The sequence below is a fragment of the Stylophora pistillata genome, chromosome 8 (assembly GCF_964205215.1).
Source record: "Stylophora pistillata chromosome 8, jaStyPist1.2, whole genome shotgun sequence".
Classification (NCBI taxonomy): Eukaryota; Metazoa; Cnidaria; class Anthozoa; order Scleractinia; family Pocilloporidae; genus Stylophora; species Stylophora pistillata.
In genome coordinates this window covers 25,484,726-25,511,102 of record NC_142526.1, presented here as the reverse complement: position 1 = coordinate 25,511,102, position 26,377 = coordinate 25,484,726, and the positions used below count along the sequence as shown (strand labels likewise).

The 26,377-nt window shown below is 37.7% G+C and overlaps 1 protein-coding gene across 2 annotated transcripts; it reads right to left on the bottom strand.

The window, feature by feature from the left end:
• Positions 1-347: 347 nt before the first annotated feature.
• On the bottom strand, positions 348-26,371 carry LOC111334937 (structural maintenance of chromosomes protein 6). 2 transcript variants are annotated; one of them, XM_088731005.1, is made up of 30 exons: positions 25,837-26,371; positions 24,240-24,354; positions 23,600-23,705; positions 22,689-22,825; positions 22,210-22,271; positions 21,939-22,019; positions 18,471-18,572; positions 17,456-17,593; positions 17,002-17,082; positions 16,412-16,558; positions 15,867-15,958; positions 13,974-14,138; positions 13,702-13,880; positions 13,402-13,574; positions 11,847-11,873; positions 11,369-11,449; positions 10,666-10,749; positions 10,283-10,392; positions 10,096-10,189; positions 9,926-9,991; positions 9,280-9,339; positions 8,751-8,801; positions 7,901-8,020; positions 7,222-7,359; positions 5,171-5,286; positions 4,092-4,191; positions 3,819-3,977; positions 2,222-2,446; positions 1,681-1,784; positions 348-1,529 (listed from the first exon to the last, which is right to left on the bottom strand). In XM_088731005.1, exons 1-30 carry the CDS (start codon positions 25,978-25,980, stop codon positions 1,466-1,468), a joined length of 3,321 nt encoding a protein of 1,106 aa, XP_088587131.1. In that variant the 5' UTR covers positions 25,981-26,371; the 3' UTR covers positions 348-1,465. The 2 variants fall into 2 exon arrangements, with proteins under 2 accessions (XP_088587131.1, XP_088587132.1); XM_088731006.1 differs by having other exon boundaries at positions 2,267-2,446.
• Positions 26,372-26,377: the final 6 nt, after the last annotated feature.

Sequence of the window (26,377 nt, the reverse complement as noted above, 5' to 3'; positions counted from 1 at the left end):
AACGTGACGGTTTCTGGCTGGCACATAAGAATCATGCTACGCATTCTAGACGCTAAAATACTGTGGGATTTTGATTTTCTTCGAGGGCTAACTCCGGTCCGTTTGGATGGATTTTCGATTGGAAGGTACGAGGAGAATCGTGCATCTTTTGAACTAAATGCTGCGAAGTTTGAAAGCGGAGCGATGCGATTTTCGGGGTCAAAATCGCTCGGGCACTTGAACCCTTTCAAAACAAGGCTTCCACCTTTGTCTTTCTTTAATGCATTACATTAACGACGAAATCAGACTTATTCAAAATCGCTCAAAAAAAACATTTTTGAGGCAAAAGGACGACTATGCACCACAGGTAAAGTAATTCAACGTTTATTTATCAATGATTTATGTACATAGTCAGCAATATATCACTCTAGGTGAGGCAAACGCGGTAAAATCTGGTACATTAGGGACTTTAAGCAGTCAGGACGGCAACGCCACGGAAGACGTCGATTAAAAATGAGTTTCTACTTTTAGTTAGAATTTCGAAAATGGCTGCATGTGTTTACCGTCTCATAGGGCGCCAGACCTCAAACTCCACATAACGCATAAAAGTAGCGTTGAGTTACAAATGGCAATTAAAATAATTTGCCGCCGCGGTCTCGCTTCGCAAACGACGCAAATTTTGGTGATTTCACGTTGTTGTTTTGCAAAGGACGGCTAAGAACTGTACAAAGTTTTAAAACGCACGTGTCGGGCTATTGTTCTGCCAATTAGATCTATTGTTTTTTCACGTTCTCGTTGCCGTAGCCGTCGTGGTTTGCTTAAAGTCCCTATTCACTATAAAACAACGGTCGGCTACACAAACAGATTGTATGGGCCCCCTGTGATAAAACGGGTGGCATAAACATTTCTGAGGACGACACCGTTACTCTTTCAATTAGCGTGTCAGTGCTCCTTCAAATCTCGAAAAGAGGAACAAGACAGCTTACAACATCCATCACCGCTGAACGAAAAGGTTTTAAATGGACTCAATCACGACATAGAATTAGGCTGAGATGAAAGGCTAAAATAGAACACGTAAAAAAACATGAACAAACATTTGTATTTAGGTGAAGAGGATACAATCTAACTTGTGTCAGTAAGTAAAGAGGAACCTCTCTCACAGGGACACCCTATGAACTAGAAAACAATAGAGGTTTCTCCCTACTTAAGGTAACAGACGCAAAGGTCGTGTGTCGTGCATGCGCAGGAGAATCTTTTTTCTTAAGTCGCAACCAAATATTGTCTCCTGAATTAGATGTCTATAAACTGAAACAGTTATATTTTCTTTTAAATAAAAATAAATACCTATCTTTAAAAAATTTACGTTAATAGCTTGAGAATCTATGTAAATTTATTCTAAAAGAATATATTCATTTTTCTAAACAAATAATTTCATGCACTGTGCGACTCAGTTTTTGATTTGTATCTTGTCACAACTGAGGCCTCTTCACCTTTCCGGATCAGCCATCTCAAATATTCTGATGTTTAAGTTTTTGTCCAAAGGCATACCACTGAAACGAACAAGTAATGGATGATAGTTAAGGAGAAAATTGAAATTTCTTCAAACTTGTTCCTAGGATATCTCTTCGCTCTTCTCGCCCCTGGAACGACGAAGAGGTGGGAAGAAGAGAAAGAGAAAGAGGAGGTGTAAAAACGTCTTACCTTAAGTCTAAGGGAGTCAAGAAAATAAATTGACGATGCTTCTGTGATGGCAACATAGCAATTTCCAACACCATTTCCATGATAACTTTGCGGTTCATTAAATCCTAAAAATTAAGGGAAACATCAGACGGAAAAGGAAAATATAAATTTAAAAGAATAAAGTAAAGAGGGTACACTGGTACGATCGAAGGCCAAACTTGCCAGGGACGACAATGAATGAGATAACTATCCACGAACATGTCATTTGATATTACTAATATAAAAAATAAACCTCTCCCCGACCTCGCCAAAAAAAAAAAAACGACGAAAAAAAAAAACTTAACAGATAATACTCTTTGAATATGGTCACATCATACAGGGGTGTGATGGGAAAGGCTTCCGATTTTTGCATGTTATGGATCAGTAATGCACCTTATTAATGTTGAAGAGTCCGACGCTGCGAAGAACTCCGACCTCTTGAAGTGCACATAGAGTACGAGTTGTCTCTATGAGGTCTGTTGCGCGAGTAAAAAAATTTTAGCGCGCTTACATCAATTTTTACCTCGCGCAACGTATTTCGCAGAGATGGACAGAAGGAGTCATTTACCATGAACACATCAAATTCATCCAGACATCTAAAGGGAGATTCCATGGTTCCCCACAAGGCTGTCAAATAAGATATGGTAGAGACAGATCTCTCACCACCAGACAAGGACTTCATTATTGAGGTGCTTTCGTCTACTTCCCTTTCAGAATACACATGATGTGGACCTTTGTGGACATTAACCTGCAAGCAAAAAGAAATTAGGGATGAAAAGGATGACCCAAAATAGAACTGCAAGCTGTCCACTTAAAGACAATTTTAAAGTTTGTTCCACCCCTGAGCTCTTGGAACTAACATGTGACCACTCCAGCCTCATAATATCAAAACACTATCCGGCAAAGGGGCCAAGGGAATATACAGGAATATCAGTCAGAGGGCATTATAATGATATGACACCATATTCTCCTAACTAGTGTACAAGACAATGTATAGCAGCTGCTGGAAAGGTTTTCTTCTCCTTCTTAGGAAAACTTCTGGGAGAGAAAAACAAGGGTGCTTTCTTCCTTGGACAGAAAGAGAATCTCTTCTCTTTCTATGCGCAGTACTGAAGAGATCTGTCACTGCATAAACAAGGAGTCTCACTAGAATACTAGAAACATGTCCGTCGCAAAGATAGTTCGTTACTTCATACTGATCCCAGCGCTATTCGAGTAAACATACTGTTTTTTTTTAACCTATGTTAAGCAGACAGCAACTCAAGTTCCAAAGTTTCACTACGAGATCGACTCTCACTTTATTTAGCAGACTTCTCTGGTAAGTGGACCAACCAAAGTGAAGAACTTTTGTTACATGAATTCTATTTTACGCGGACAGCATAATGAGAAAGCTTAGCTTTTCCAGTCACAAATGAATAAAGGCTGATAGTTTCGAAAGAAACTGTTTCGGGCTGCGTCGGTGGGAGTAACGAAATAATTTGGATATATCAAAAAAGTTGAAATGGTAAATTGGCCACCGTAACGATTACAAAAGCTGACGTTTCGAGCGTTAGCCCAATCACAGCTTGGGGGGGCTGGTTAGTAACCTAGTGCCACAGTATCTTAGTGATTATCTTATCAAAATAACCGAGTCCACCGATATAATACAAGAAGGAAGGACAATAATCATCTTCCCAAACTAAAGCTAAGCCTGGGAAAGAGAACATTTTGGATCGGCCTCATTCAATTCTTTGCCACAAACAATCCGAGTCCTTGCAGATTTTTAGGCATAAAATTAAAAACTAAACTTTTTATAACTTCCATTTTTAAATTTTCACCTATAGGACTGCTCGCCAATACTTTAAATCTTTTAATGTTACCTAGTGTAATTTTAGGAATATATTTGTAGTTTTTATATGTAATTAGTAATTTCTACGACATTATTGTTAGTTTAAACACCATGGCCCCTTTGGATACCAGCCTCGTGGCTGAATGGGTTACCCTGAATAAATGAAGTTTATCTATCTAAATTAACCACCGTTTGAACTGAATTTACCACACCTGGAGTCACAAGGGTGTTAGCTTAACGCAGGTTTCCCCACAATCGATAAAGTGGGTACTGTGGTGTACATTGTACTTACAATCAACTTGAGGGTTTCTTCTTTGTGATCAAATGAAATATACCCACTGAAGCCCCTCTGACTCAAATGCTGTGTAAAAAACTGCGACGTCATTGAGGCCATCAACATTCTCGTCTTAAAAAGATATTCCACTCTTAACTCCATGGAAGCTTTTATTCTCTGGGCGACAAAAAATAAAATATCAACAACAACAGCAACAAATAAAAAGAAGGCAAAATATACAAAGAAAATGGGAGGGTATTGGATGGAAAATGAGGGAAACGAATTGTTCACCTGGTTATATCTCTTGATATTCTTACGCTTCTGAAGGATCTCTGCGTACTTTTCCCTTGTTTCTCCATACTCTTTCCTAATATCTTCGACCTTTCCACGGCTGTGGTTAAAATATAGTTTGTATGGTCAGGATATTGTTGTGGGGCAGTTTTCTTCGCACGCTCATTCTAACATAACGCCAACTTAACCTAGGCAAGACCTGGGAAATAGTATTAAGAGGGAAAACAACCAAACAGGTGCCAAATGCGTTACCCTCAATTGTAAGGAAGCCTGAAATTAAATTGTTAGGTGTAACCTTCAATCAAGACCCCTGTAACTGGGACACTCGTTTTAATCTTCTGCTACGTAAAGCCAGTTCTAGGCTTTACATAATAAGGGTTTGTAAATTTTATGGTTATTCGCAGGAGGATTTGACGGCTCTCTTTAATAGCTTAATTATGTCATTATTTTTGTATGCAATTGAAGTTTGGGGAAGCGCATTAGAATGTAAATACCTTAGCCGAGTCGATAAGTTCTGTAAACGTGCCCACAAATATCGTTATCTATTGAATTTTACACCCATTAGAGATATTCTTCGTGTCAGAGATAAATTGCTATGGGAACAGATCACGAAAGACAACGATCACTGTCTACATGACCTACTTCCCATGCAGAGGGGATGGTCGCTCTGTTCTCGCGGCCATAACTACATTTTACCTCGTATTCGTAAGGAAAGTTTTAAACGAACTTGTATCTACAGATGTCTTTTTAATTTCATTACTATTATAACTAGTTTTCTCTTTAGTGGTAAATTCTGGTAAACCTTGCACTTTTGTTTGCAGGTATATGTTGTGTGTAGTCAATAAATAAAGACTACACCATCATTCTAACTTAGTGAACTAAGGATCATTACAAAACTGATCTTCAAGACCCAGCAAAAAATTGAATTCAACTAAGCATGGAGTTCAAATCGATCTCATTTAAAGCACGAACCACGACATGGAGGCACACTCTCACGAAATAGCATCATCGCCCCCATTTGAAATAAAATTGACGAAGCAATTAAACTAACAACAAAACTATTTCACCAGTTAACTCACTTCTTTTCCTCTTGCCGAATGTACTTCTCCTTTGTCAGAATTTCTGTTTCCAGATCTTGGACACTCCTTGAGGTTTCCACTCGGATATATTGAGCACTTGCAATCTCTGCCTTTCGCTGGGCAATTTCAATGTCAAATAAAAGGAACAAATCAAAACTCTACTAAGAAAAATGTATTTCTTTGTATAATGGTAATAGCCTACGTCCACTACGGTCGGTATTAATTCGAGCAATCAACAAAATCAGAAAACTGCAAAGCAAGAGGTGTGTTTGTTAACTGAGAGACTTGAAACTGTAGACACATTTGGAACAAGAAATTCATGTCATCAATTAATTCAAAGAAACACGTAATCACCGATCAAACGTCTTCAAAAGAAGAAAAAATGACTACAACAGCAACATCAGTTACAACTGTTTATTGTATGACGGAAATTTACGATAACGTTTAATCCAATAGTCTATGTTACGGTGCGCGAAAATGGCGCGTGTTGTCCAACTAAAGAGGCAGGACCCCAAAAATGCCCCTTAACGTCACCCAATTACCAGTATGAGGCGTGGACTATTCCCTTGCTGATGAGGTCGGCCTTCTTTATGGAGGCTGACTCGATAGCCTCGCGGTTTTCTTAGCCTCCCTGCACGAACTATGGAACACTGTTACCTTTAATTTTTTACATATGTGTCCTTCCTGTTTTTTTATGTTAATATTGTAACTAAAACCTGAGTTACAATGAATATATGAAGTTCATATATTTGCGGTACTAGATACGTATGATGCACGATCCTCGCAGTAGAGAGCACTATTTATGCAATAGCGAAAATCAGACCTGAAAAAAATCAGGCCTGTACGGGATTCGAACCACTGACCTCTGCGATACCAGTGCAGCGCTCTACCAATTGAGCTAACAAGCCAACTGGGAGCAAGCCGTTAAGTTGATTCGTAATAAATCCGTGATGATAAATCAGATACAATGAATGTATGAAGTTCATATATTTTCGCTATTGCATAAATAGCGCTCTCTACTGTGAGGATCGTGCATCATACGTATCTAGTACCGCAGTTCAAAATGTATGAACTTCATATATTCATTGTATCTGATTTATCATCACGGGTTTATTACGAATCAACTTAACGGCCTGCGCCCCATTGGCTTGTTAGCTCAATTGGTAGAGCGCTGCACTGGTATCGCAGAGGTCAGTGGTTCGAATCTCGTACAGGCCTGATTTTTTTCAGGTCTGATTTTCGCTATTGCATAAATAGCGCTCTCTACTGCGAGGATCGTGCATCATACGTAAAACCTGAGTGCTAAACAAATTAAAGTTGAAGTTAAAGTTGAAGTTGAAGCTCTGATAACCACTCATGTTCGAGAATTTTGCCATTGTTTTGATTTATAAACATACAAAACTTATATGTATAACCGCTTCATAACTTATATGTGTAACCGCCTCCCGGTTAGCTCAGTTGGTTAGAGCGCCGGACTAAGTTGTGTGGGACGTCGAGGGTTCGAGCCCCGGCCGGACCAATACTCATGGTCTTAAAATAAGTGAGGAGAATTTGCTACCTTTCTAAAATCAAGAAATGGAGAGATATTCTAGTCTTCTCGGATAAGGCCCCGTCTCCTGCAGGGTTAGGGGTAGGAGACGTTAATTTCACACGCACGAGATTACTGTGTGGTGGATGTCCTCCCCTGGGTGGGATGGGTGGGAATTGGCCCTGAGAAGCCCCTATGTGGAGTGGTCAATTAACCTATGTGTGTACGTGTGTGTGTATGTGTGTGTGTGTGTGTGTATGTGTGTGTGTATGTGTGTGTATGTATGTATGTGTGTGTATGTGTGTGTGTGTGTATGTGTGTGTGTGTGTGTATGTGTGTGTGTGTGTGTGTATGTGTGTGTGTATATGTGTGTATGTATGTATGTGTGTGTATGTGTGTATGTGTATGTATGTATGTATGAAGAAAACACGCATTCAATCCAAGACATCATCGCTGTCGCCACAACCATTGTAACCACCACTGTAATCACTTGTGAACTAAAATTTAACTCACGCCGTCTCACCTCGGCCAAGTGAACCAGGTGCTCCTTCTCTTTTTTAATCTCCTCTATTTTCTGCTCGAATTTCCTGCGTTTGTTTTCAGAGCGTTCCTTCCTAATCTTCTCCTCGTCTTTTCTGAGTGTTAGAGATTCCAACTTTTCCTAGACAAAATAAAGGAAAATACGTCTGGAGAAAGATCCCACTCCACAAAGGCCACATTAACAAACTGTCAAATTGCGCGTCGCATTATAAATTAGCTACAGACGTGTATGATGATGACCCATAATTTCTTCCCCTCTTCCAAATTGAGCATTACATATAGACCAATTGTTCGGGAAGAAAACCAAACGATGATTTACAGGGTAATTAATGCTGACATTATGAGGAATTATTTCATCAACACAAGGTCTAGCTGTTCGTTATATCATGTCTACTAAAGCCATAGGTTTTTCGAAATTCTCCGACTTTTCCCTGACTTTGCCCTTACATGTAGAAAAATTTCCGAACCATTAAAATAAGCAACGAAATGGCCATGCTTATACCACAAGGGAAAATCTTCAACTTCATTTCAAAATTTAAGTTCCTATACGACTTACAACCAATGTCTCAGTTCAGTTTTAATTTGAAAAGGATTACTGCTTTCTGACATTAGATAATAAGGTTTGCATGACTACTACTTTGTTCATCAGCTTGAACCGTTACCTTGAGAGGTTCTGCCTGTCGGAGTGCCTCCGAAATTCTATTCTTGTGGTCAGCATTCATTTTGTTTTGCTCTTCCATCAGTGCTACGGCTTCAGCAAATTTCTGTTGTGCAGTTTCACTCTGCAAAGAAAGAATGCTTTTCTCTCGCTGAAAGCCATTTGCCTGCCTGTTCGAACACCACGGCGGCTAAACTGCAGAATACCTTCTATTGTGTTATCTTCGTTCTTCACAATAGAGGCTATTCTTATTCAATAACATGTAAATGAGTGGCAGGGTATTCCGCAGTTACTCCCACCACGGCACTTACTTTGCGAGCAGGAAATTAGAAAAATACACCCAGAGTGCTATGTTAAGTAAAAAGCAAACCGATCACGTTGTTACAATTTGAGCCGGGTGGCAGGAAGCAAAGAGGAAACCCACTTGCCTTGTCCGCGGGTAAGAAACACAAGACAAACGAAGTTAGGTCCTGGAAAGGTTGAGCGTGAAATGTCTAATCCAATGGTTTGCTTTAATGGTAAGTACCCAGATATTCTATCTAGAACCCTGAATTTTTTGCAAGCTCGCGGACCGGCCAATAAACTAAAAACAAGCTCAGCAGTCGAGCAGAGTCGTGAAAAGTGAGTTGGGAACACGAAACACCGTGGGTTACGATAACTACGTAAGCAAAACTTTCAGCTAGGGTTGTATCAGTAATTACTCTGGGAGTCTTGTTCAAATCCTTAGGCAGTTCATAAAGACGAGTTTTCATCCCATGAAATTGAAACACTTCTTGCGAATTTCAATTTTTTAAATGCACGCACTGAGTCTATCCTAGCGTTCTTTAGTCAATCTTGCGGTATTGTCATTGTACCTGTTCACTGAGCACCTCGACCCGTTGATTGCCCTGCTCTACCTCGCATTCCTGAAACGATAACAACATATAAGTAACAGCAGAGCTCCCCTTGCCTTCTTACATTGTTGCGGAGACAATAGAGAGATTTAGCACAGCGTTCAAGTAAAACGACAGACGTCAGCTTTCCCTTTCACGTTTCACGTAAAGAGTGAACCTTACTGCTTTGGCTTCGCCTAAGCTCACGTCATGGCGGATTTAATGGCGCCCTTGTATGACTTACAAAGAATAGTTTTGGCAATTAACTTCCACTCTGTGTGAGACAAGTGGACAAAATCTTACGTACACGGTAAACCCAAAACAGATTACTTTCACGTAGAAACGGCAAAGTGCAACCGGCAAACGTGAGAAAATGGCGGGAAAACGTGGTTACGAGGTCACTCTTGCCATTCCCATTTCACGTAAACGCGTTGCTAAATCTCACTAATAGGAATCCTAAAGATTTGAGTAGTGACGTGAAACTATCTAAAGGACTGATAACTCCACTTACCAAAACTGGAATGTCAAGGGAAACAGCTTCTTCAAGGCTTTCTTGCAGTTCATTGATTTCCTGTGCGTGGTGAAAGGACACATGGACCAAGTATGTTACAGTACAAAATACTTGTAAGACCCCCATGCTCTTATTGGTCGATACTTTGTAGGTGGCTTTGCCCGAACCAAACGGCTGTAAACACTGTAATGACGTCTAGAATTTGCGTGTCTTTTGAGAAATATTTAGTAAAAAAAACCCCTTCAGGTGGCTGGTATGCCATATCGCGCGCTAAGAGTAAAAATCTTGCTGACCTTTTTACTTTCCAGAGCAGCATTTGAGATTAGTTTTTTAATGTCATTACCAATGGACTCTGCAAAACGGGCTCGTTTTTCTTCCATGTAAAGTAACAAAGATGATAAAGTGAAACTCTTGACCTAACCTTTTTTCCTCTGGCTTTTCGACGAAAATAATTGGAGGAAAATGTCGACGTAAACGGGGGTTATTAACTGATAACTGTCCGGTGATTTTGTACCACGTGACGTAAAGAGTGGGTTTTAATTCGTAAAAGAAAACGCTTGCACACGTTTACATAGCCTTGCCTAGACATGCAGTACAGGTAATCTAAGGGGGTAAACTTTAAATCAGCATTTTTTTTTCAACTTACAATTTTAAGATTATCCACTTTTGCTTGCAATGTCTTTTTTCTCTTGAATGCTTCTTGCTGTTCATTCTAGAAATCGTAAGAAACCTTTACTGTAACTGATGGCATTAAGACATCACACAAGCGTTTTCTCAAGGAGAAAGAAAAGCATCATGGGTTAATTCGGCACTCACTCTTTTTTGCATCAAATTGTTTTCCAGACGCTTCTTCTGCACTGCGAGTTTACTGCAGTCTTTTTTTTGCGCGTCGATTTGTTCCTTTAAGGCACTAAATTTAAAGATTTAAATGTATATTTTTTAATATTAATTGAACTTTCAACCTGATCGTTTTGTACAAAGATGCTAACATGTCAATTCCAACCTTGTGTTGTCACTCGTTGTGGATGATAAATAATTTCTCCATTTGTGTACAGGGACAGTTGATTTAGCACATGCTCCACCAGTAAGATGGTCGCCACTGGCAGTAAAGGCCTTCAAAAATACAAGTAGCAAAACAAAATTTTAAACCTTACGCAATGGTGTTGTAGCTCGCACACTACTGATGATAAAATTTTTTGGAAAAGATACCATACTAACTTACTAGCTGCTAACCCTAATAAATGCTCTGTAATTACTCTATCGATTGGAAGTTATTGACTATCATGTCAAAGCCAAAACTCGATCAAAACAGTTATTTATACCTTGATACATCAGATAAACTAGCATGAATAAGTGCAACATTAAGTAACCTTCCATTTTTTTTACCTGTTTAGTCGGCGCATTCCTTGAAAAAATGATTTTGGTAGCATGTGACCTGTTTTCTATCAAAATAGTTCTTTCAATGTGGAGCTGAAAATGAAATTAAGTTTTAACACAAAGCAACTTCACACTAGCAAAGCAAACAAAACAGTGGAGCTCTTGTCCCATTGATAAATGGCTTTGAAATTATGAGATAAAAACAACCCAAAGTTAATTAACGTAAATCCTCTATTAAGGCCCCCCCCTCTACTAAGCCACCTCCCTCCAATAAGCAACCCCGCTTTAGAGGAAGAAATTTATTAAGCCCCCCCTCTTTTCGGCACTCCCACCCCTCCCTCTCAAAAAACAAAAATTCAAAATAACACTCAATGTCAGTAAGTACGATAAATTTTTTCAAGCGCTGTAATTTTTTTCGTACAACTGATCAGACTTTACTGAGGATCTCACCTCTGCCAATTTGGTAAATGAAAAAATGTAAAATGAGAACAATTATTGACTAAATACAGTACGCCACATCCTATTGTATCCTGGTAGTGAACATCGGGCTAAGTTACTAGGCTCACCCCCCAAAGTGCCTGAAATAAATAAGTCCCCAGGGGAGCTTATTAGAGGATTTACAGTATATTGGTGCAACAAGCACTAAGGAAGAACACATGACTTTTAGCAACTGACAATTATATAAGATAAATTCAGTATCTTGACACCTTACCTGGTCAATCAGACAATTTGCCAATACTGGATCATCTATCTGTACCATGTCGAGCACTGTTGGAAACTCACACCTTGTTTTCTTTTAACAAATAACACATTTAAAAAGGAATTTTATAAATAAAGAAACCTTTTGGGCTAAAGTTAAAGACTGGTGTATGATGGTGTAGATTGTGACACATGAAAATATATGAACTTCATATATTCATTGTATCTGTGACACATGTGTTGCTTCAAGCCACAGCCCCAGAAAAACCAAACATTTTTACTACTAAGAATGAGCTTCCAATTTTGGGTCTTCAAATAACTATATCAATACTTGTCATTCTTGTTGCCTTTCCTGCAAAAATCAAGCATTATTTTTTTTTCCTAAACCAGTCCATCTTTTTGCAATGTGGACTTCTGTCTGAAAATTTTCCCCCATCACTCACAGCAGAGAGAAAAAGAGCAAACCAGAAGAAAAAAAAATATCTACTCACATGTTGTGACACATCATACAATTTCTCCTGAAAATTCATAACAAAATTTAAGTCAACAAATTGGCAAAGATACCATAAAATCACAAGAATAAAAATTTGAAAAAATAGAAATCAATCTAAATCTAAATATTATTATGTCGGAAAAATCGTTTAGGACATCACGCCAACTCTAAGATAATAATAAGTGAAGCTATACTAAATATACAACACTATTAAAAACTATTGAAAACTATTAGAAACTATAAAATCACTTGCTATTAGTAAATTAAATATTAATCTGAGCCCTGCAGCAAAGACAAGATCCCATAAAAGTTATCATTATGATAGTTACATGATAAGTAAATAATGTATTACTTACTGTGCAAAATCTGATTGGTCAAGAGCATTCAATCAATATAAAAAAGTGTGTGAAGTTGACATGATAACCCAACATCTGTAGCAGATACCATGTGGTAGTTCAATTTTATCCTTGGTTCAAATTTTATTTTCCTTTGTTCTTCATCATGTTAATGTTTGATAATGAGTTTGAAACAAAGGAAAATAAAATTTGAACCAGGGATAAAATTGAACTACAACATACATATTAATCATGTAAAGTTCAAAGTCTACCTAAGCCCCTTGTCCATGAAGAGAGTTCTCAAATTTTTTGTAGATTGTTAAAAAAATGTGGAATAAAACAATTATTGAAATTAGTTTATCGCATGAGATCAAGAACTATCAAACCTCAGCCTTCGGCTTCAGCAGACAACTCAGACCTTGGTTCTGATAATTAAGGATATCATGCTCAACCTCATCCAAAACTTGTTTAATATGGCATGATTACCAGTTTTATGCACAGTCCATCGAGGTTAACTAAAATACTATCAGCAACAATTTTCCTGCTCTTGAAATCTGATTGAATTGGTATATTTGTGATTGTTGAGGAGTTGTGGTTGCAAAATTAATATTAATTGAAGGATCTTCATGATGCATTATTCTTCAAATGTTTTTGTTGGCTTCAATTTGGAGTATTCTCACAATTGTGACATTAACAAAAAAAAAGTTACCATTTCAATTAACTAATTATCAGAACAAAGTAATGATAAATGTAAATTCCTTAAGTGCTCAAACAACCAATCGTACAACAAAGAAAAATTTGTGACAAAAAAATGAACGAATTTCTATGAATGAATAAACTTTATTCAAGTGTCAGAGTATTAAGTTATATATTAGCTAATTGTGGACACCAAAAGAACATTCCAAATAAAAAATGAAAAAAATTCCAAAAGGGATGCTACAAGTGTTAAAAATCTACTCTAAAATTTTACAATCATTTTGAAATCAGGAAGGTCTATAATAAAAATCGGAAAAAAATCTGCACTATTTATAAAATAATGTAACATTGCTCAATCCTAAGAAAAACTGATATTTGAAACATCACAAATTTATAATTATTTAGTTAAAAAGTAATAAAATTCCATGGCAAATGTAGTTAGTTGATACCTACGTTATAATCGGTGCATGTGCCCTCAATTAAATAGTATAAAAAACAAAAGTACCAAATGATTCATATTACCTCAAAGGGGCACATAATAACCACAGGAAAAAACTGTTTGCAACACTTCTTAATGATAGCATTCAGGACATTGTAGTCGCTGAAGTTACATACAGCAAACCCAGAGCCATATCTGCCCAGACATGATTCAATGGCTTTCCACCATTTATTGTCTTTGAGATGGACATGCCTCCCTAGATGTCAAATGAAATAGATTTTAAAGACAGGTGAAATCCATCTGATCACCCAAATAATTTAGGACAAACAATTAATACAGTAACTTCCTACAGTCTACCTGTATTTTTGTGAGAACTATCTTACCAATCGGACCTCTTGGAGGCTTTGTGAACCTTCCCTGTGACACAGCAACATCAATTTCACTTACTAATGTTGGCATCCAGTCACCAAACATTAGAAGTTTGTTGTTGGCTGAAGATCTGACTTGCTGAACTTGTCTTTCTAATTTACTTATCTTTTTTTTTTGATCTTGTTCATCTGAACTGTTTAACGAAAAAGAAAAATTTATTAAATGACATCCCTCCTTTAGCATCTACAATTCCAAAGAAATAAAATCCCAAGAAGAAGGTCCTTACCTCGCTTTGCAGACATCCCCTTCTCCTTTACTTATTTCCTTCAACAGGTTTGCAAAGCCATTTAAAACCTCCTGAAGCTGGCTGTTTGATTTTACTAGTTCTTCCTTTTTCTGTTGGAGCAATAATTCTTTCTGTTTTTGTTCTTCTTCAAAGTTTTTCATCTCCCTGCAAGAGGTAATTCATCTTCTACTTACTTCCAGAAGAGACGGTAGAAGTGTTTAAGTATTGCATGTTTTAAACATGATTTACTTCCTTTGTACACTAGCTATTTTTTTACCTTAGTTAAACTCAGTTTCAGAAACTTTCTTCAGAGAGCAAGGTTCTGCTTATAGCCAAGAGTTTTTAACCAATACCTGGTAAAAAAGGTTACTAATACTCTAACACCATGATCAACATCTCAACAAGGAAAGTCATTGCAGAATACTGGCCCCAAAGTTATTAATTTTTCCTTGTTTGCACAATTAATCTTAAAGAAATTCTGAGGGCGATTGTTGGCCAAGAAACAAGTACATCAGGTACAAAAACTTTCCCTACTTCTAACTTGATGTTTAAAGCTGGCTTGACAGAGCTTTCCAAATTTAATTGTCAAAACATTTATAACATGAGCAGAGCTAAAGGAAGGGTGTAGTGCCTTAAATACAAGTGTATTCTATAGGAAAAAACTGTTATCATACAAATAGCAAAGCAATGCGTGTGATATCGGTTTTCAAGGGCAATTTAACATGGAATTCATTAGCCAGCCAGGTAATGGACTTTCCTTGAATTGCATTTTCAGAAAAACCTTTTTGCAGTTGTGGTGTTACAATTTGATGATTATAGTTGCTATGTAAATGTGGATGCAAAACAATATCACTTGGCCTTGTTTTCAACTTGCAAATCCTCACTAAATACCTCAATCAATCAATCAATCAATCAAAGTTTATTGTCTAACGTGAGGCATGGTTGCCCAATTGCCCAAGCCAGAGGCTCATGTATAAAACGGTAGACTATAAATTAACTATAATTAAAGGTATATTATTAGAAGTACTTAAAACTTTATAGGTAAAAATATATAAGTTTAGAGTACGAGTGATAATTGTAAAATTGTAGGTGATTAATATTGATAGTTAAAAGAGTCTAAACATTATGTTCGGTGAAAGATATTGCAGTAGATGAATATGAATAAGAATGACAATGTATGTGTATGTACAATAAAAGTCAACTACATGTATTACATTTACAGATTGGTCCTAGAGTACTAAAATCGAAATTCTTAAGTTTACTACAAAAATCACTAAGCGTAGATGCTGTTTTAATTTCTCTAGGTAAACTGTTCCAAAGGTGACTAGCTTTATATGTAAAGGAATTATGATACGATCTATTATTATACCCTGGTTGCACTAGATTTACGCCTTTATTCCTTAAACTATATCTAGATTCCCGCAATTTAAAAAAGTTTTTAATATATTCCGGACCGTTCCATTTCATACATTTAAAAAGTAAAAGCAAGGAAATATAAAATCGCCTATGATCTAGAGTTTTCATGTTGCTTTTAGCTAAGATTGTATTGTAATCAACATTATTGCCGAGATTAAGCAAAGTTTTGAGTGCGTACTTATTGACTGACTCAAGTTTAGAGCTCAGTGTTTTATTTATTCCAAGCAATAGCGGACTACAGTACTCCAGGTGAGGAAGTATGTAAGCCTTTCTTTCCACTTTTATTTTATTGACCAATCTGAATGCAAGATTTTTTTCAATAATGACCACTATAAATTCAAAGGCCAGTGACAAGGATTCACAAAGTGAAGTATTTGCCATGAAGTGCTTGAGGAATCATCCACTAACTCATGATCAACCTCTCCCCCACCCCCATAAAAGTAAATGAATAATAACAATGATTGCATTACAACTTACATAGAGACTCTCAACTCATTAATCCTTTCTTGGAGGATAGTTCTGTCATTGGTGGCTTCCTCAAGTTTGTGCTGTAATCTTTTCACCTCAGTCTGGAACAAAGTAAGCAAAAAAAAAAAAAAAACATGGTGAACATTCTTAAAAAGGAATGGGTAAAAGGTAAAGTCTGTTTACGAGCCTAGTGGCCCATTAGGCCAGTGCTTAACTCCGGTTTCTGTAGCATGAAGCAACTAGGAGTATTTCTATTCCCCCCTGGATGGGATGCCAGTCCATTGCAGGGTTACCCCCAGCATTAAATTTCCGGTACCCATTTATACACCTGGGCAAAGAGAGGCACTGTGAGAGTAAAGTGTCTTGCCTAAGAACACAACACAATTTCCCGGCAGGGGCTCGAAACCGGACCACTCAATCTGGAGTCAAGCACACTAACCATGAGGCCACCGCGCCTCCACTAAAAAGGAATGGGACACTACCTAAATTGTTATTAGGTGTAGATTTCGGGAGGTGACATTTCTTTCATGACCTAAACATTTTGAGGTACTTACCCCTTTCTCTCTCACTGTATTTTTCTTTTCTTTCCACTTTGCTGTGAGTTTTTCCTGCACTTTCTTCAGGCCATCTGCTTCAGATATTAACTTATTCAAGTCACTTTCCACAGCTTTCACCTGCTCTTCAATGTCTGATATTTTCTCCTGCAAAGGTCAGATTAGGGAGTTGAGAGAGCAAAGGGCAAATTATCAATTGAAAGCTTATACTCTGGCTCAGAAACACAATGACCCTACAAGGGCTCAAATCCAGGGTAAGACCTATAATGCTTCAACTCTCAGAAATGATTAACATTTCACTTCTCCCTATAATTAACATCCATACATTATCAAGAAAACAGGTAATAAGAACACTCAAACATATCAGCTAGAAGTTGTTATTGCAATCTAACACCAAATTCTCATAACTACCCCTTGTAAATCACAAGGAAATGTGTAGCAGCTAAAGGGGAGAATTAAATCAGATCAGGGTTTGTCCAGAGTTCAGCTTGCAACCACTTGGCCCTGATAAGAAACAGGCTAGTGACAAATGAATTGCATCAGCATTACCAATACTAAGAAGCACACAGGCAAAACCTTCTTATAATTACCTCATATTCTTGAATCTCCGAATCAAACCTTGGAAGACCAGTCTTCAGTTTCTCCACAGATGCACCCTTAATGGTAGCTTCCTGCAAATGCATGTCTCAAAAATTACTAATTTGAAAGTAAAAAATCATTTCAAGGGTGTTCAAAACACTTAGAACAAACATTTTTCAATTAATCATCATAAACAGCACACATTCTTCTCTTCTTTCCAATCCCACTCCTCCTCATATGCACTCCCAGCAAGTGCATATACTGGTACCTTTCTGAGAACTCTTGTCTACCTTGATCAGGTGCATAGCCAGCCTGTGGGCCCATAGAGCCAGGCCTACAATTGTTTCTGCCCACTTGACTTTTATGAAAATGACTCTTGCAAACATATATAGACACAAAATTGAACTTCTTGGGTAACAGGCCTAGCTACACCGAGGTGAAAAACTGGCCCCAGTTGATAATCACCTTTTCACTCTCAATGACTTCTGCCCAGACACGCTCCCTTTTGAGTTCATCAATTTGATCTTTTATGTCTTTGATTTGTTTAACAGCAATGAACTTTGCTTCAAGTGTGCGCACATGCTCTTGCAACTCGGGTAGAACCTTCCCAAACAAAGAATAATACTCTGTCTGATTACAATTAATACTTCAAGATTCTTACTCCTAAAGGTTCCACTTCAATTTTTTCCAATAAAACAAATTAAAAGAGGGGTAGGATAAAGGGAATAAGGACATGAGAGTGCACAGTGAAAAATTAGACAAATAAACCTTTTATGATCACTTCTAATGTAATAATTTATAATGCCTGGATTCAGATGAATTCCCAATACGCTGTTTCATCAGAAATAAAAGGTAAACAACCTACTTAAATGCACAGGTATGATTTTATTTGTTTTGTTTAGTTTCTTTTAAAGCTATAATAATTATGTAAAATTCTATAAAAAGTGAGAAAATCAAGTTAACTCAAACTTGACTTGTGAGGCGAACTTGACAGGTTGGGCTCAAAGTTGACTCATGATATAGTATAACTGATCACTTAGCCTTGCATAAATTCATAATTATGTATCTCCCCTGAGATTCATGCACTTCCATCAAATTTTCCCTTCTCCAAATTTATTTCAAAGGGAAGAGAGTCACACTTCGCTTTTAACTCTTGTTTATTCTATTATTTGTTTTTCATCCCTTAGATGCACAGTTGTATAGAAATGCATGCAATTTCTTTTCCTTTCTGAAAATAAAACTAACTTTCATCCCTTGAGACTAAATTCTAACTGCATAACGTTTCCAATTAAGGCTTAAATTCATTTAATAATGACCATCAACCAACTGTATAGGATAACCATAGTAGAGCTGAATGGCTTACACAAAGGAGACTGGACCATATTCTATCAATCATAATTATCGTGACAAATATAAATCAAGTAGCCCTTCACTTTCTGGTTAAGAAAAAAACTGCAGGAAAAAATTCACAATACAATACCTGCTCTTTTCTTTTCAAAGTATCAAATGCAATATCTTTGTTCTCCAAAATAGAACTATAATCAGTGCTTATTTGTTCAAGGTTGGTGGCCTTCAGAAAGAACTGTAAAGGAAAAAGTGGCAGTATTCAAAACTAAACACACCAATTCATGGCCCTCTATATACAGAACTGATATTTAACAATTATTCCACAAGCACGCATTGGATATGAGATGATAGATAGCCAATGAGGCGTGTAGCGCCTCGTTGGCTATAATCATCTCATATCCAACAAGCGCGAGTGGAATAATTGTTCTATTAAAAAAAAAATGCCCCCAAGATATTAGACAAATCTTCTCAACTTTATTTCGTGAGAAGAGACCGGATGTTACAATGTACAGATATTAGATTATGGTATATTGGCTGATATACCATAATGGCTAAGCCAATAAAAAGTCTTGAATTGCATTATCCAATGATCCAGTTTTTAATAATTAACAATTATTCCACGAGTGCGCATTGGATATGAGATGATGGATACCTAACAAGGTGCATAGCACCGTGTTGGCTATAATCATCTTATATCCAACAAGCGCAAGTGGAATAACTGTTTTATTTAAAAAAAACACCCCCAAGATGTTAGACAAATCTTCTTGACTTAATTTTGTAAGAAGAAACCAGATATTACAATGTACAGATATTAGTAGATTTTGGTATATTGGCTCTTATACCATAATGGCTAAGCCAATAAAAAGTCTTGAATTGCATTATCCAATGATCCAGTTTTTAATATAAATATTGTTTAAGGACAACCTGAAAACAAAAATTACATTTTTGACATGTTACCTATTACACATTAGCATCTGACCCATCGTAACAGCTCAAGTAGCAATAGCAGTACCCATAGGTAGCTGAGAATAACCCCAGAATTAATACTATTGTTAAGAGGTGATATACAATAGATCAGCCTCTTACAGTAAGGTTATACTGCAAGTCACATATACAATATGAAAACTCATACATTGTTGTAAGTGTGAGCAGGTTATGGCCAGATTATGTCATCAACAAATGTTAGACAAATGTCATACATATAGGACTTGTCACTTTACAGCTGACTTGCAGCCTTTGTGTTCGTCCCCTTCCCCTTACCCACACCCTGACTTCTCTCCACACCCCATAGTGTTTGTTTAATCTGGTTTGTCATTAGTATCTTTACCTTCCCATGTACTGGTTGTTGAAAATACTTTCAAAATTGATTTATGTTTTAATTACGTTCAAAGAAAAATTGTTACAGGAGTGTTAGTGTGGCATTCCCATTTAGTGATTTCATTTTTGCATTCCTAATTACATTTTTGTGTTTTTGCACACCCATTTTCCTTATTGTTTTTCGCATTCTTTCACTCACAGTGATTTATGTTATGTTAGGTTTTTCGTATAATTTTGCTTTATTTAAATTCATTTTGTATACCTGTAAGCTTCTTGGTAAAAATTCAGCACTGGAGTATCTGAGTCTATTAGATTACCATTGATTCCTTTACTTCGAACAGCTCTCAGTTTTTTCGTTCTTCGTGTGCACAAAATCATTCAACCCATGTAAGTGTCTTTCCTTGTCCCATTGCTTTTCCTTGGCTGTGACTAAAAGTGGGATGGGGATGTGAGACTCGTGGACGTGGGACTCACGGACATGGGACTCGGGGACTCCAGGACTCAGGGACACCAGGACTCAGAGACGCCAGGAATTGGGGACGTGGGACACGAGGAAGTCGGGACTCTGTGACACGTGGGTACTCGAGGACGTGATAAACAAACAACAGATGATTTTTGTACTGAATCTATTAATCTGTAAAGTATAATTTTTGGTAGCTTCAAGAAAGGTATTATACTACTGAAACAGGTAGACTGTTTTTCCGGGGACGTACATAATGATAGCGACAAAAGTGACTGTTTTTGGTCACGTGACTAAAAAATTATGTTAACACAAAAGGCAAACGCACATCATAACATTCCTTCGCATTTCTTTGCCCATGCTTTTGTTGTCTGTTGTAGTTTATCTGCTTTTGTTGAATAATACTACATCATTCAGCTAAAAGTATTCTATAATATTTCTTTTCCGGAAAATCGATACAAACTAATTATAACAGATGAAACTGAGGTGTCTGCCTTCGATGATCTGATACCAATTGTAAGGAATAAATGAGAGTGTTTCCAATTTATTCCTCAGGAAGAATTGCGGATTCAGTACAGGGATGATGAGGATACTTTCGTCATTAGTAGTCACAACTTGCGTCTGTTGTAGTTAGTTAACATCAATCTTCCAGAAAAGAAAGTAAAATAAATTATTTACACTCTACTTTATTAATTCTTCCTCAGGAAAAAATTGTAAACACTGGAGTTCTACTGAATCTGCAATTCTTCATTAGGAATAAATTGTGGACACTCTAATTTATTCCTTGTGATTAGCATCAGATCATCAAATGTAGACACCTCAGTTTCATTCGTTGTTGCTGATGCCAACTGTTACGCACATCTCAAAAAAAAATTTTCTACCTGTTCTGGTAGTATAATACCTTTCTCGAGACCCCTAAAAATTATACTTTACAGATAACAAACATATGAAATACATATGTATGAACTGCGGTTATGAAACGTATATGTGCACGATCCTTCGCAGTAAAGCACCATTTAAGCAATAGTGAAAATCAGACCTGAAAAAAATTCAGGCCTGTACGGGATTCGAAACACTGACCTCTGCGATACTAGTGTAGCGCTCTACCAATTGAGCTAACAAGCCAACTGGGAGCAGGCCAGAATTAATTTGATGGCCTGCTCCCAGTTGGCTTGTTAGCTCAATTGGTAGAGCGCTGCACTAGTATCGCAGAGGTCAGTGGTTCGAATCCCGTACAGGCCTGAATTTTTTTCAGGTCTGATTTTCACTGTTGCTTAAATGGTGCTTAACTGCGAAGGATCGTGCACATATACTTTACAGATAAGTGCAAAAATCAGGTGTTGTTTGTTTATCACATCCCCATGTCCCCACACGTTGCTGAATCTCAACTTCCTCGCATCCCACATCCCCGAGTCCCAGTGTCCCTGAGTCCCACGTCCCACATCCCACGTCCCCATCTCACTTTTAGACACAGCCCTTTTCCTCTGTTGTTTATGTGTTTCTATTCTTTTTACTCGTATTTTGTAATAACTTGCAATTAGTTGTTCCTTTAGCAACTGCAATCAACTGTAATGCAAATAAAGTTAAAGGTGCATGTTGAAACCTGACTTGTTGGTAGTTAGAAGGGGATTTGAAGACTAAAAAATGGGTAACAATTTGTTACATAGACATGCACAATGATTACCTATATTCCAAGAGTGGTCAATCAAATATTTTAGAGAGTGTTTCACAACCTTTGGCCAAAAATTACAAGTGGCCTAAAAACAGTAATTTCAAACTGTGATCTGCCAAAACAGACATCACATATGATGTTTATCATTTTACCTTATAAAGATCATGGTCATCATTGCTGTTTAGCAAATGCCGACTTGTGTCTTGGTTTAAAAGAGAAACTGGATTGTCGACCTGAAAAAGACTCACAGTTAACTCTCATCATAAATAAGGATACTGTAAGTGCTTGTTATTAATATAATCTTTCTTTTACTTCTGTCAGTAGTTAAAGTTAACAATTAACATATCAGTAACAATCAACTTAAGAACAAACAGAAAGTCACCTGATCAGTAACAATCAACTTAAGAACAAACAGAGAGTCACCTGAATATTGAAATGGTCCACAATTTGATCCACTTCACTTCTCTGAGTGGAAATTACTTTCCCTGAAAGGAAATAAAACATCTTGGTATATAGTCTATCACATCACTTACCAGAGTTTTTCTCACTTCACAGAGTATTATTGTCAGTATAGTTCTGTAGTAAGCCTAAAATAGAGCAGATATACTAAACTTCTAGGGCCTTGAATGTCAATTTAAATTCAAAATACTCTAATTACAAAGGCTAAGAAAATGACTGCAAAAAGAAAGTAGTCTTGAAGTCACATTTGAAAGAAGTGGCAGGTCCCTTTGTAAGTCTTAACTAATCAGGTGGGCTGTTCCAAAATGTAAGTGCACAAACAGGAAAGGGTCTATAACAATACTAAGAATAATTGGACCAAAGATCCTTCAGGGGACCCCCCAAGTAGAACCAAAATATCAGTTACCAGTATATACATTGGGGCACTTTCAATTCATGCTTACCTTTATTGCACTTAATCTTGTATGACGATCCACCACTTGAGGTTATATTTCTTTCTATGGTGACAGAGTCTCCATATTCACTATGTTTAAATGCATCAGAGCCTCTGTTACTGAGTTTGATTGAAACATGCCCAGAACTGCAAAACAAAGCAGCATCTCTACGAGTCCTTTAGTTTCACTTTACTTCACTGTAAACACCAGTATATAAGCCACAATTGCAGATCAGTCACACCCCAAGTTGGGAAATCTACAAATCCTAGATGACTAGAAGGGTTTTTTTTTTTTTTTTGAGTGCTTTCTCCTAACAAAAAAGGGTTGCACACCACTCAACAGCTGCAAGAAAAATTTGTTAGAGTCTGTGCTACAAAGACTTAGATAAATTCTCTTTGAAAAGTTTTAATTTATGCAAATGCCTGGACATTTTCCAGATATTCTTGCAGATAAGCTGCACCCCTGATTTGTTATGAAATTTTTGGGCAAAAAGGTGCAGCTGGTATGGTATGTGTGATTGATCTGGAAAAATCACAACACCCTCTTTATTCAATCCAATGTAAAACTAAAACCAATAGCAACTTAGTTTAGGCAAATGCATTTTGCCTGTTTTTATTTTGAGCTCTCATTGGCTAATGGCAATTTTAATCTTTTTTTCTGATTGGTTGCTGTGATAACTTTGGTTTCAGTTTTGGCAACACTCCATAAAAAACCACTGAATGTCAGATGCATGCAAGCTACATCATTGAAATGTTCCATGCTATTTGACAGCAGAAAGTGATTCCAACCATAATTAAAGTAAATTAATGCTAACCACAAATGAAGCACAAAAGGAATGCAACTGACAAGTGACCCTGTGTATTGACTTTGACCTGAACTTTTTTTTATTGTGTGTTACTTTCTTTATTAAGTTAAACTACCTGCATCCTCTCTTTACAAAGTTCTTGACACTAAGACCTCTACTAGTTTGTGCAGCTCTTCCTCCCAGTGCCAACACAATGCCTGTCATAATTGCACTCTTTCCACCTAAACAATAAGATCAGTTGTTAACTGTACCATAGATGAGGTTGTGCATGTCCAAAAGGGATGACATGTCAAGAAATATGCTCAAGGACATGGGGGATCAATCAAATCAATCAATCAATCAATCAAGTGAACACAAGATGCCTGATGCACATTCCTGCACAGACAGAAATAGTAGGTATCTTCTACTTTTTACAGGCTGTCATCTAATTTTCTATGTATCGTTCCCCATCATAAATAGACTTCTACCATTTCCTTTTTAACCAAGCTCTCACAAACCCACCAGCTACACTCAGTGGTGGATCTAGGGAAGGTGCCCAATGGGACCTGAGTCCTCCCTCCCCCCCTTATTTTGGGTAAAAATAAATAAACACAGAAGGAAGAGAAGCCAGGAGTTATACACACACACAAAAAACCAGGCCTCCCTCCTTAGCTCAAGGTCTAGATCTGCCACTGACACTGTCTAGTCTTTCTCACTCTGGTTTTCTGTTACCAGCCATGTACACTGTACACTTGAACTCAAAAGAAAGAACTTACTTCCATTTCTACCAACTATGAAGTTCACACGTGGTCCAAAAGGAACAGAAAGGTTACGGTGGCAGAGGAAATTTACCAACGTTATATTCTCAATAATTCCTGGTAATTCTTTTTCCTGGTAAATTGATAACAACTGGTCAAAAAAATATTAATTTGCAATCCCAAAAATGATAACTTTTTCTATTTCATATTTAAGGCAGTAAAAGTTCTGGTTTGCTCAAGAATATAAATTTAAAGGATGAGGACTTTTTGTAGTACAGTAAAATATCTCTATTCAAAAGGGTGCAGATAAGAAATTTACCAGTATTTATCATAGAGCTTGAAAAGATATATTCTGTTATAAGTTATCACTTTCTTTATGGGGGGGATGCACCCTAACATCCATTCCATCCCCTCCTTCCTTATTGAGTTTGCCTTGAGATATGCTACTTGCCACTTAAGACAAATCTTCTTTGCAAAAGCTTAGAAAATTTCATTAAGGTTCCGGGGTCACTATTTATAAGGGTAATACAATGCATACAGCACAACCACTTAAGATGTATGGAGCCCTTAGTCTTCTCTGTCCGCTACCATCTTCCTCAAGAAAAATCTCGTCAGTGAGATCCGATCCGATTCCTTCTCCCAATTAGCAAGATATACATAGTAATAGTAATAGTAATTAAAGTCTAATGTCTTTATGTGGGGCATGGTCACCCACTGATTGCCTGTGCCAGAGGCTCATGTATGAAACGCAAGACAACAACCCACCCATCCCACTCCAGGGGAGGACATCCATCACACAGTAATCTCGTGCATGGGAAATTAACGTCTCCTACCTCTCACCCTGCTGGAGACGGGACCTCCACTTATTCGTCCCTATCCAAGAAGACTAGAATATCTAAATCATTTCTAGATGTTATAGAAAGGCAGCATAATTTATTCTTCTTGATTATTTTAAGACCTTGAGTGTTGGTCCAGCAGGGGCTCGAACCCTCGACCTCCCGCACATCAGTCCAGCACTCTACCCATTGAGCTAACCGGGAGGTTAGCTGACCCAAAGCCTGCACAACCCCATGCAATTCTTAACCAAAGCCTCGGTCCCAATGGTAATCTACTGTTTTCGAACCACCCCTGGTTAACTCAATTGGTTAGAGTGCCAGATTGTGTTGTGCGGGAGGTCGAGGGTTCAAGCCCCGGCCGGACCAATATTCATGGTCTTAAAATAACCAAGGAGAATTTGCTACCCTTCTAAAATATCAAGAAATGGATAGAGATTCTAGTCTTCTCGGACAAGGACGAATAAACCGTAGGCTCCGTCTCCTGCAGGGGTTAGGGGTTGGAGACGTTAATTTCCCAAGCACGAAATTACTGTGCGGTGGATGTTCTCCCCTGGGGTGGGATGGGTGAAGAAAATAGCGGTCCACATCAGCAAATTGCTGCCATAAACTCACCCTGCTCAAACAAATAATGAATGAATGAATGAATGTATGATACCTTATCGATATTATTGTTAGTGTTGCATGTGCTTATATATATTATTTCAGTTCGTTCCTTAATCGAGGTTGAGTTTCATTCCTAAATACCCCGTTCACGTTGGATCATCCTAACTGATACTCGCCTCTGTATCCTCTTCCTGAGTCAGACTGTGTCTACTGCACGTTCCACTGCCATTGAGACCTTCACGGCTGCAAGTGTCATCCTCTTCATCACTGCTGTCCTCCGAATTCTCACGGCGTCTTTTTCTTTTACGGCTCATTTTCATTCAAATGCTTCATTTGAATACCCGTTTTCCCATGAGACAAATCGCAAATAAAGAACCTTTATAGTTTTTGTGAGTGCTGGTTCATAAACCATCTGGTAAACATCGCTTCCGATCCGGTCCTCGCCCGTGGTGTTCCACTTTGACGCAGGAGACTGGTGTAAAGTGTTTTCACACGATTAGTTACGCAACCTTGCAGATCATAAACCGTACTGGCTGGGCGTTTTTTCTCATTCTTTTCCTCTTTTTTTTTTCCTTCTTTCTTTCTTTTTTTAATCTTCACGATGAAGGCATTGGCATCTAGGTGGATAAGGGGTGGGTTGGCAAGGGGGAAGTGTACTACCCAACCACTGCGCTGGTTGCAGAAACAAGCTTCAATGCATTTCAAGCCAAAAACATC